Below are 10,964 nucleotides of genomic sequence, written 5' to 3'. Positions count from 1 at the left end.
GTAAATTTGAACACAAGAAAATGTATAGTACCATTGTCTATGGACACACTTGGATATTTTTAAAATCTGTGTGACCAGTGATTCAAATTCAAAACTGACCTTTGCCCCTGAGGGTCCAAGCAGTCCACCAGTGCCTGGTATTCCTGGCTCTCCCTTGTAATGGAAACAAACAGATACTGCATTATAATCTCAACACTTTGCTTCAAAAACAGTGGTTAGATTTTTTTTTTAATACGGATCATTCCAATTTTTAGCTTTGAGTTGTAAACAGCAACATACCATTGATCCAGTTTCTCCTGGTGCTCCTGGTTCACCTCTCTTTCCGGGCAGACCCTTTATGAAACATAAAAAACAAAACAATATATTGGCATTCAAATATTGATTATATTTGTATTTGCTAAATTTGACTGAGTGACCAGTCAGTCAGAGGACATGTTATGATAGAAAGCAATTTGCAAATATGACAGGTACAGTAGTCATACTGGTACCAGAACAGATGGCTATTATTTACATAAGTGTCCTAGCAGGCACTGCTTGCACTCTGAGCCAAAATGTACATGAAGATATATTATACGTGTAAATGTATATTACACAGACTACAGTATATACCAAGAGGTATAACTATATTTACCGGAGAGCCAGATTTTTTCTGGACACCTTTGGGGCTAGACAGTCAAATAAAATGAAATAAAAATCACATTTTTGTCTAGCATTATTATTTATTTTGAAATCCAGTCATGGGCCGGATTGGACGGTTTGGCGGGCCTGATTCGGCCCTCAGGACGCCAGTTGATAATCACATGTACAGCCTAATACTGTATATGCATTATATTCAAGTTTAGCTAAAAGCTAAAAGGTTCACAATTACAATATTACAGGTTAAATCCATGTGAACTCACCTTTGGTCCAGAAGGGCCTGGTTCTCCTGGTAAGCCTGATTCTCCTCTCTCTCCCTGAGCAACCCAGGAAAAAATAATAATTCGATAATTAGATATTAATACACACATACAATACCACTTTGTAGATATTGCCAGAACATACCATGCTTCCTTGTGGACCAGGCTCTCCTCTCAGTCCAGCAGGGCCAACATCACCCTGCACAGCCACAAGAAGACAGTTGATAAGAGTTCAATACAATACACTCAGGTAACTTACTGTATGAATGTCATTTCAGGCGACTTCTGGACACAACACACACAAAAAATATTTCAATAAGCTAACATTATTTGTTATAATAAAACCAGTAACTCCGTACACTGATAGAGTCAAGTCTGTTACAGAACACAGTATAATCCAGTATCGTAAAAGTACTATATTATGAACCAGTGTTACCTTCAATCCTGGTAATCCAGGAGGGCCAGATTTCCCTGGACTGCCGTTCTTACCCTGGTGGTGACAAACGCACACATTGTGAAGCCAGTTGAAGGGATCGCAACAATGTGTGAAGAGGCTAAAACAGGCATGGGCAAACTTTTTGACTCGCGGGTCACAATTGGTCCGAAAATTTGACAGGGGGGCCGGGTCAAGAGCAGATGGGTTGAGCGTTCGTGTGAAGTAAGATAAATGTCGTGTAAAAGTCACGCATAATGGATAAAATGCTAAAATGCTTTTAGCCTTTTCTCAATGTGGGCATTGCAGGAAAAAGGCAGAACTTTTTCACAAAACAAACCAATTATATAGATCGGACATGTTTGGCAGGCCAGATTACAAAACTGAATGGGCCGCATCCAGCCCCCGGGCCTTAGTTTGCCCATGCCTGTGCTAAAATGTACATTAGAAGGGACTGATCAACACTTACAGGCTTACCATCAAGTCCTGGTGGTCCTTCCCTTCCTTTTTCTCCTCTGCCTCCCTGCAGTATTATGGTGATACGTTTTTAGAAACATTGTTATTTGGGATTGAAACTAGTAAGTGACATTGATGGATAGTTGTTGAATAATACTAAAAGTCTTCAAAAACATCAATAGAATTGAACAGGTCCATTTGATTTCCACATTATTGCTGAGTGATTTCTGGAGGATGAGAGTGTGTTTGTGTGCGTTTTACCATGCGTCCTGGTGGCCCACGCTGACCAGGTGGTCCGACAACACAATTACAGTCTTCCTCATCCACAGTGGCTATTCGTTTCAGGGGACACTGAAGAAATATTAAACATTAACACTGCTGAATATTGCAGTAGCTTACTTTGCCTTTTCGCTGCTGTCTGCAAAACTAAGGTAAACAAAGGGACGCCACTCACCCTTTCATCATCCTGTACACATAGGAATAAAAAAAAGAGAGAGACAGAGAGAATGGACAAACCATATTAACACTCTGACCTCGGAAAATGTGCCAAAAAACAGAAACAAAGTGAATTTTGAGGTTGAACTGTGACCCCTACCACAGAGTAGATCTCACAGGCTGTTTCTCTCTCACTCTGATGGGGATCGCAGTACAGACGCAGCTTCTGAATATCCACCTGCGTAGTAGCCGAGTCCCGTGTCAGGTACGATAACAACAACAACAAAAACAACATAAATCGTTTGATTGTTAATGAGTATTAACGGACAAGGTCATCAATTCCAATTAATAAAGTTCAATCTAATCGAATCAAATCTAACCTAACATAATCTGATCCCATCTAATAAAGTTTAATCTTATCCAATGTAATGGAATCAAATCTAATCTAATCTCATCTAATCTGATGTCATTTGATCTAAACTAATCTTACCTAACCTATACTGATCTAATCTAATCCAATCTAACCAAATCAAATTTAATCTATTCTAATCTGATGTGAACTAATCTAATTTAATCCAATCTAATCTAATCTGATCTAAATTGATGTAATCTAATCTAATGGAATCTAAACTAATCTGATCTAATCTTATATAATATAATAAAATTTAATAGAATTGAATAGAATTGAATCTAATCTGAATTTATTCAATCTAATCCAATCCAATCCAATCGACTCAAATCTGATCTAATCCCCATACCATCTCATCTAATCTAATCTAAACTAAGACTAGTGCTCTCTTCAATTGTCAATCTGACTTTTGTCCCGTAGCGGGGCAAAAATGCATTTTTCTCCCCACTTTTCTTTGTGGTGTCTAGTGCCTGGTGTTGCAGATAATCAAATAAACTTTTTTGTTTAGCACTTTTACAGTACTCACTCACTTACAGCAAAGTACCATGCCATTACTGTTACTGCTACTGCAACTGCTTCTTCTTCTTCTTGTACCTTGTCATTTTACCTTTTCTTTCTAAATGCAGCTTTGTTTTATATTAATTGTTGCTAAAGCTAGTTTGAGGGCTTACGGTACAGGAGAAACACTGTGACTAAGTCAAGGTGAAGGTAGGAGCAGCTGGAAGTGATTGTTTGACTTTGGGTTTATTATTTCTTTGTGGCCTAGGGACATTGTTGGGTTTATTATTTCTTTGTGGCCTAGTACTGGTCCACGCCCTAGTGGCTGTGGACCCCTGTCCTAGAGTACATTAAACATGGTTTTAGTTCGTTTATTATTATGTTATTTTATTTTTCATACTAAGACTTTTAGCATGTACTCACAGGAACAGTGATGTCGTGTTCTCTCCTCTTTGCCACCTGCGTCTCGCCATTGATATAAATGGGCTCCATCGGCTCAAGCTTCCTTTCCTGGATCAGTCGATCGTCGAGGAAACCCGTGATCTGCTTTGGCCTCACTAGAAGCTTGAGCTGATGCCATTTTCCGTCATACAATTTCTGAAAACAAGCACAAATGAATAATAAAAAAAAAGCTTCATATTTTGGAGACTGAAACGCACCTTTGTTCCCGCTCTGTTCATCAAAGCACCTGGCTGTAAATACTGTGATTATTGAGTCGAAACCTCTCACTTTTCTATTCCTGTCTCCCACCCTCTGTAGGTTTCGTTTCATCTAATTTTGACAGTTTAAGCCACAAATGTGTGTTTCCTAAACGCTCCGCAAACAGTTTATACCCAGAGACAAACAGCGCGACGAACTGTGAGCCGCTTTCCCATCAGGAGTGATTTAGGCTTTAAGTCTTAAAGCACACAGACACACGGAGACCAAACAGGGCAGCTATTGTAACATGGCGACTGGTCCATGGTCATCATTTCCAAATTACATCTCACAGACTTGTACCTTATTCCACATCAAACCAAATCACATCAAACACCAACGTATACTGTGTGTAAGGACAGACAGCGTTAGGAGACTTCGGGAAAAGTCCAGGCATCCAGCAGGATGTATTATTAGCCTGCGCTGCCATGGAAACACAGGAACGCTGTCCAAGTTCTACACATCCACAGGCTAGATGCCACAAAATAAACACAGCGGTCTAGAGCGGGAAACATTTTCTTTGAGACTTGCCTCCACTGTAAATTCAATCAAACGGACAATGATGATGTGAGAGTACTACCAGCTTGGCTCTTCACTCGGGTCAATTCACTGCAGCCAGCCTGCAAGTGAAAAACAAGACTAGGAGAGATCCACTTGCTACACTGTATTGTTTCAGAAGGAAAATAGCAGAGAACTGGAGTGCTGATGTCAATATCACAACTCAACTAATGTTCAAGCAAGGATCAGTTTGACCTCGACCACTTTCACATAAAAATGTACATGTGATACTTACGTCACATAAGTCAAACTCAAGGCCGAATAAGGCCCACCACATAATTTTATGTTTGCCACCAGAGCTTGTAGTCCATATGTGACCAGTCCTTGGAACCTTTTTTTTGACTACAACAGGGGTGTCAAACAAAATCTTTTAAAAGCTGGACCCCAAGTATTTTTGAAGAAAAGAAATGTTTCACATACAGCAATGGTGGTATAGTGTTGAGCATAGCTGCCTTCCAAGCAGTTGACCCGGGTTCGATTCCCGGCCATTGCAAAGCCTTGTATTTTAACTAAAGTTCTCCTGTCTCTTGTTACTGGTGAAATATTCCACATACATTCTTTTATAGTTAGGATAAGATACATACCACAGCGATGGTGGTATAGTGGTGAGCATAGCTGCCTTCCAAGCAGTTGACCTGGGTTCGATTCCCGGCCATCGCAGTAGCTGTACTTTAAGCAAAAGCTCTCTACTGAAATACATTACACTTTTTGCAAGGTTCTTGCCTGAGATAATTAGAGATGAGGCAGGAGTTTTACAAGGCTATAAGGTCAACATACATAGTCATTGCACAGCAATGAACATTATATTTCACCCTGACTTTTCTAGTAGAACCTTTGAATTCTAATGGCAATCTAGCAACCTTTTCCAAGTTGGAGGTCTGACAGTTACCTCTGAATTCCTATCACTGTTAAGTCAACTTTAAAAAAACAACAACAAAAAAGAAGACACTTACATGTTTGAGAACACTTCTGTTTTAAGAGAAAAGGGCATAGACTATAGCGATGGTGGTATAGTGGTGAGCATAGCTACTTTCCAAGCAGTTGACCCGGGTTCGATTCCCGGCCATCGCATAGGTGTTAACTTTAAAGTGATGGTATGTATTTAGCTGTTTCCTTTACCACTGTATATAAAAAAATATGTCAGTGGATTGGAGGATTTTCAATAGACCTAGATGTAACAGAAAGTGATACTGCTGCTATGTGGCTTACAGCAGCTCCAGTCAGGGGGAAATATAGGATTTATTGAAAGTATGTAATAACTGAGAATAATAGGAAAAAGTGAGAAACACAGACATGATATAGAGTTCTACAAGAGGAAACAGCACTTGTTACAGTCACAGTAACATTCTTCTGTCTTAGTACTGTTCTCCCTTTTCCTTTCCCGGTGTCTCCTCCTACTCCTCCCTCCTCCTCCTTGGGGTAAATTCCTCACGCAGGCTGCTGTTTTGAGAGAAGTCCTTGTTGGCTCGTAGCGATGGTGGTATAGTGGTGAGCATAGCTGCCTTCCAAGCAGTTGACCCGGGTTCGATTCCCGGCCATCGCAGTTAAATATTTTTTAACCAAACTCCAAAATCCAATAGAAACCAGTTTAAGTAGAAGAGAACAATCTACACATGTGACTTTTTTCAACTAAGTAAAAATGATACACAGTTTTACAGAAGGAAACTACTCGTACTTGTTACAGTCACAGTAACATTCTTCTGTCTCAGCACTTTTCTCCCTTTTCTCTTCCAGGTGTCTCCTTCTACTACTCCCTACTCCCTCTCGTCAAGTAGACTGCTATACAAAGAGTCTGAAATACAGCGATGGTGGTATAGTGGTGAGCATAGCTGCCTTCCAAGCAGTTGACCCGGGTTCGATTCCCGGCCATCGCAGTTGAATGATTTTTAACCAAACTCCAAAATCCACTGAGTTATAGACTTTACCAAGACTTAGAAACCAGTTTAGGTAGAAGAGAACAATCTACACATGTGACTTTCTTCAACTGAGTAAAAATGATACAGAGTTTTACAGGAGGAAACTACTCGTACTTGTTACAGTCACAGTAACATTCTTCTGTCTCAGCACTTTTCTCCCTTTTCTCTTCCAGGTGTCTCCTTCTACTACTCCCTCCTACCTCTCGTCAATTACGCTGCTATAGATAGAGGCTGAACCACAGCGATGGTGGTATAGTGGTGAGCATAGCTGCCTTCCAAGCAGTTGACCTGGGTTCGATTCCCAGCCATCGCAAAGCCTTATGCTTTGAAAGCACTCTCTAGTTTTCTAGCTTGCACACATCACTGACAACCTCGGGCACAATCCTTGAAGTGTAGTTTTTCAAGATATTGTAACAAGTATTAAAATCTTTGTTATTTTTATTCATAGTAGTTCCACAGAGGAGGATTTTAAATTTAACTATGAACTCAAAGCTTGGAGGTCTGTGAATGTGTTTTACCAACAAGAACCTGGACCAGTGAAGGAAAATCTGTACACTAACCTGAAATCCAGTATGAAAAGTGATTCTTTGCTCGTTCGCCTTCATTTTAGTGGTGGTGAAGATGACACTTTTGTCCTTTCCATTTAGCGTCACAGCAACCTGAAACTCCTTATTCTTGGACAGAACCCTCAGAAGATCAAAGGTTGTCTTGGAAGATGAGCCCTTCAGGCGTAGGGTGGCTACAAATACATAGGATGGAGGCAGGCCTTCTGGAAAAATATCCCTTCAATAAAAACAAAGTTAAAAAATATAAAAATGTGTTAGTTTTGACAGCCAAATGCAGGGAACACAACCCAGATTCCTGAAACATTGAGGATACATTTGTACTTAACAGTACCTGGTGTTCTCGGTGATGTCAGTGGAGGCAGTAAGAGAATATGCTATTTCCGATACCAAAGAGCCGGGGATCTTAATTGCCTTTCTTTGGATATTCAGACCCACCATCAACTCAAAGCCTTTCTCATCACGAGAAGCCACAGGGATTCTGGTTGGACAGACAGACTCTAAAAATAAAATTTAAAATTTAAATTAATATTTCAATTTCTGACTCCATTATTTGGATATGTACTGGACTTTTACTCATGCAATTTATTGGTACACTTCCCATCGTCTAATGTGTGGAGCTGAGACACTTTTGGCATTCTTGAAAAACTAAGGCCAGATGCGGCCTGTTCAGCTTTTTAATCTGGCCCGCCAAACTTTTCCAAATTATATAATTTATTTATATTATCATTATAGTTCAGCATTTTCCCTGCAACACCCACGTTTCCCCAATAGATGGTGTGGAAAATGATAAAAGATAAGTTTAAAAGAACTTTTAAAGCTTGATAAATCTTGGGCCAGTGTTTTTAAACCTTGGGGTAGCAACCCCACATGGGGTCACCTGGAATTCAGATGGTGTTCAGGAGATGTCTAGTAATTGATAATAGCAAAACTATGTGTTTAATTTTAAATAAAATGCAGCATATAAAAATATCTGAACTGGCGCATCTTGATTGACTGCTTTGATCACGCGACGGCACAATTGGCAGCTACTTGACTTCCCATGCCTCAAACACTAATGATCAAAAACTAATTCCAGAAAAAAATAAATGATGTCATCAGCCAAATGAGGTTGGGAACCGCTACTTTAGGTTGATGCCTCGGCTCAAAATTCTGACCTTCACATAGCTTCTGCTCCATGGAGTCCCGTATATGGTCAATGTTGGTGTAGTTCTCAGCATACAGGACGTAAGTGGAAGATGGCTTGTTAGCAAGCGATATCAGCTCTGATGTGGTGATCTCCGTTCCAACGCCAACCGCAAAGACAGTGATGCCCTCTGCACGTGCTTCCATGCTGGCATCCACCTTAGAAAACAATAGAGCCTTAAATTGGCCTTCAACATTTACATTCGCTAACATTACATTCGCTAACATTTACACAAAGATTAAGTTTGAATATCTTTTTCTCCGACTTTTTCTCCGACAGTGCCTCATTTACCACATCGTCCTGAGATTTGCCATCGGTGACCACCACAGCAATACGGTTCTTGACCTGGCTGGACCGTTGTGATGAGGAGAAAACGTGATCCACAGCGAACTTAATGGCCCTTCCAGTCTGGAAGAAATAAATATATACAGTACATTAAATATATTAGTGCACAGGGATCACAGGGGTGCTGTGGATTATATAGGTCAATTATAATTACCATAATTTTCGGACTATAAGCGGCTACTTTTTTCACACGCTTTGAACCCTGCGGCTTAAACAACAATGCGGCTAATTTATGGATTTTTATGGGCTAACAAAGTTCATACCACTAGCGATCAATGATTTTTCTGGTAGGCTACTGTGCGTTATACTAGTAGCGTATGTTTGTCTGTGTGCGTATATGTGTGAGGGGTGCGAGAGAGAGAACACGGCAGCGAGAGTTGAGAGCAGTTTAAGCCCTGTCATTTTAAAACACCGGTTATGTACTGAAGAGAGTATTGCTATATTAATACCAACGACGTCTTTCATGAATTTGCAGCCTGCTTGAGTACAACATTTCAAGCGCAATGGTTCATGAATGTCAGATATTGTAACAAAAAGATATGTCCTGGAAAGAGACAAAGATGCTGTAGTGCTGTTTGTAATGGCTCCCTATAAAAAAATACAAAATATAATATTACATTTCTACTTCTTAACTTAAGGACCAGACACCTCTGTTGCTGGTGGGAACACAGTTATAAAGAATAATGTCATAAACATACCTTTTATTTTACTTTTATTCTTTTCTAGCTATGGTCACTCAAAAGGTCAAGAAAGAACCAACAACAAAAATGTCTACTAAGACGGTACTGCACCCCACGCTGTCTGCAGTTTAGAAATATACGCCATGTACACACAGCACATAAACAAGTGGCGTGCAAAGTTTGTGGTGCAAACTGAACAACAATTTAAAGACGTGAAGTTTGGTACTGCATGCCAACACTTATTACAATTTAATCCAATGAGTGCAGATAAATTGACTAAAATAAATGTTAAAATTAAAAAAGTGATAACAGACAAGCCTACCTGTGTGTTTCCTCCAAGGTAGGTGATGCTACGTATGGCCTGGATGAGCTCTGCCCCAGTCTGATGTGCCCCTAGAGAAATCTCCAGACGTGGTGTGTCACTGTACTGGATCACCCCAACCTACAATTTAAAATTTAAATTAACGGCATGAATATAATCAAAATGAAATTGCACTATATGCATAGACTTAATAATAACAATACACAGGACAACAATAATAATATATCCACAATTTTCGAGTGTTTTTTTTTTCTTTTTTTTCAATGGTGTATAGCTATTCTTGTCTTTTTCTGGGTACATTCTTGTGTCTATTCCTGTTGTTTTCACAGTGCTTCACTGCTTCTGCTGGAGCCTTGATTTCCTGAAAGGGAACTTCTGAGGGATTAATAAAGTTATTTCTGTATCTAGCTTATCTATCTTGTCTTTTCGTGAAAACATTTCTGTCCCCAAGGGGGGGGGGGGGCATGACAGAAAAAACCATTGAAAAGCATTGTATTAGACTAATGTCTTCCTCTTGAATTACCAGGTTAACAACAATAATAATAACCAGGTTTTCTTTCACCTGCTCCCTACTCTAAATATAGATTACAATGTCATCTGCAAACATTATGAACATTTAGAAAAAAAAAACACTTTGATGCCTGTCCATCACCTAGTCAGAAACAGGGCTCAGAGTGAAACCCTGATGTAATCTCCCTACATCTTGAACCGATCTGTCACTCTGACTGCGCAACTATTGTCTGGCTCAACTCATCACCTCAACTACTTCTCTGCAGCTCCTGACTTTCTAATACAGTACCAAAGTTCCTTTCAACTGTATCCTATAAAAGACTTTCTTTTGAGCCAGAAAGACACAGTGCAATTGCTGTAACCTCTGACCTTCTCCACCATGGCCAAGAGGTTCAATAATTCAGACCATGGGTTAAATATTTATTTTGGTGTGTAAGGGAATGTGTATTCACAGTACCTGTGTGTAGTGTGAGCTGATGTCAAACTGGCTCGTGATGTTGATGAGCCACTGTTTGGCACTTTCAAAGTCAGTGACCCCCACACTCCACGAGCCATCGACAATGTAAACAAGGTCATTTACTGCTGTGCTGCACCCTACGAACACATACAAACATACACACACGTGAGGAGAATCAAAACTCAGCAGTAAATTTAAGGAAAGAAAATGTCAGTATAAGCTACAGTCAAAAGAAAAATGTAGTCAATAATGAATTTGATTTTTTTTTTTTTTAGGTTACAGTGCCTCCAGCCTCCCTACCTGCCCGGACATCACCGTCTTCTGCAGCATCTATGTAAGTCAGCACTAATACTGCACTCCATGCTGACCAAATGAACATGGTCCTGTTAAATGCTTATCTTCTTTTCAGTCTGAAAAACAAGAAACATACACTTACAATCTTCATTTACCCTCATTTAATATACTATTATTACATTATGCACAATATTATATTCTTATATGTAATCTTAAGATGGTTGGATACATTTTTTTTTATTATTTCTGATACCCAACTACCCAACTTAGAGTATCTGGCGATAATAATATTAGTTTGGGCTTAGGTATC

The 10,964-nt window shown here is 39.6% G+C and overlaps 2 protein-coding genes and 6 non-coding genes across 8 annotated transcripts; 6 read left to right on the top strand and 2 right to left on the bottom strand.

The window, feature by feature from the left end:
* Nucleotides 1-760: 760 nt before the first annotated feature.
* LOC112486875 (collagen alpha-1(X) chain-like) lies at nucleotides 761-2,108 on the bottom strand. The gene is made up of 5 exons (XM_025054674.1): nucleotides 2,073-2,108; nucleotides 1,799-1,852; nucleotides 1,333-1,386; nucleotides 1,042-1,095; nucleotides 761-953 (listed from the first exon to the last, which is right to left on the bottom strand). Exons 1-5 carry the CDS (start codon nucleotides 2,106-2,108, stop codon nucleotides 873-875), a joined length of 279 nt encoding a protein of 92 aa, XP_024910442.1. The 3' UTR covers nucleotides 761-872.
* Nucleotides 1,949-7,491, bottom strand: LOC107988369 (collagen alpha-1(XXI) chain-like). Its single transcript, XM_025054664.1, has 3 exons — nucleotides 6,858-7,491; nucleotides 3,551-3,724; nucleotides 1,949-2,458 (listed from the first exon to the last, which is right to left on the bottom strand). The coding sequence occupies exons 1-3, from the start codon at nucleotides 6,900-6,902 to the stop codon at nucleotides 2,306-2,308; spliced, it is 372 nt and encodes a 123-aa protein (XP_024910432.1). The 5' UTR covers nucleotides 6,903-7,491; the 3' UTR covers nucleotides 1,949-2,305.
* On the top strand, nucleotides 4,803-4,874 carry trnag-ucc (transfer RNA glycine (anticodon UCC)). Its single transcript has one exon. It is a non-coding gene; the product is annotated as a tRNA-Gly (tRNA).
* On the top strand, nucleotides 4,970-5,041 carry trnag-ucc (transfer RNA glycine (anticodon UCC)). Its single transcript has one exon. It is a non-coding gene; the product is annotated as a tRNA-Gly (tRNA).
* Nucleotides 5,381-5,452, top strand: trnag-ucc (transfer RNA glycine (anticodon UCC)). The gene has a single exon. It is a non-coding gene; the product is annotated as a tRNA-Gly (tRNA).
* On the top strand, nucleotides 5,853-5,924 carry trnag-ucc (transfer RNA glycine (anticodon UCC)). Its single transcript has one exon. It is a non-coding gene; the product is annotated as a tRNA-Gly (tRNA).
* trnag-ucc (transfer RNA glycine (anticodon UCC)) lies at nucleotides 6,184-6,255 on the top strand. The gene has a single exon. It is a non-coding gene; the product is annotated as a tRNA-Gly (tRNA).
* Nucleotides 6,539-6,610, top strand: trnag-ucc (transfer RNA glycine (anticodon UCC)). Its single transcript has one exon. It is a non-coding gene; the product is annotated as a tRNA-Gly (tRNA).
* Nucleotides 7,492-10,964: the final 3,473 nt, after the last annotated feature.

The sequence above is a fragment of the Cynoglossus semilaevis genome, chromosome 3 (assembly GCF_000523025.1).
Source record: "Cynoglossus semilaevis isolate Cse_v1.0 chromosome 3, Cse_v1.0, whole genome shotgun sequence".
NCBI lineage: Eukaryota > Metazoa > Chordata > Actinopteri > Pleuronectiformes > Cynoglossidae > Cynoglossus > Cynoglossus semilaevis.
Note: the sequence above shows the minus strand (reverse complement) of the source record. Positions and strands in the feature narration are given on the sequence as shown.

Excerpts from the sequence above, each read along its gene's own strand:
- LOC112486875 (XM_025054674.1), bottom strand. The coding sequence starts at position 2,108 with ATGAGGAAGACTGTAATTGTGTTGTCGGACCACCTG. Across the intron at positions 1,387-1,798 it reads CAGGACTTGATGGTAAGCCT|GGTAAGAACGGCAGTCCAGG; the intron begins GTAAGTGTTGAT and ends TGTCACCACCAG. Across the intron at positions 954-1,041 it reads CTGGTCCACAAGGAAGCATG|GGAGAGAGAGGAGAATCAGG; the intron begins GTATGTTCTGGC and ends TGGGTTGCTCAG.
- LOC107988369 (XM_025054664.1), bottom strand. The coding sequence starts at position 6,902 with ATGAAGGCGAACGAGCAAAGAATCACTTTTCATACTGGATTTCAG. Across the intron at positions 3,725-6,857 it reads CTTTTCATACTGGATTTCAG|AAATTGTATGACGGAAAATG; the intron begins GTTAGTGTACAG and ends GCTTGTTTTCAG. Across the intron at positions 2,459-3,550 it reads AACACGACATCACTGTTCCT|GTGGATATTCAGAAGCTGCG; the intron begins GTGAGTACATGC and ends GCTACTACGCAG.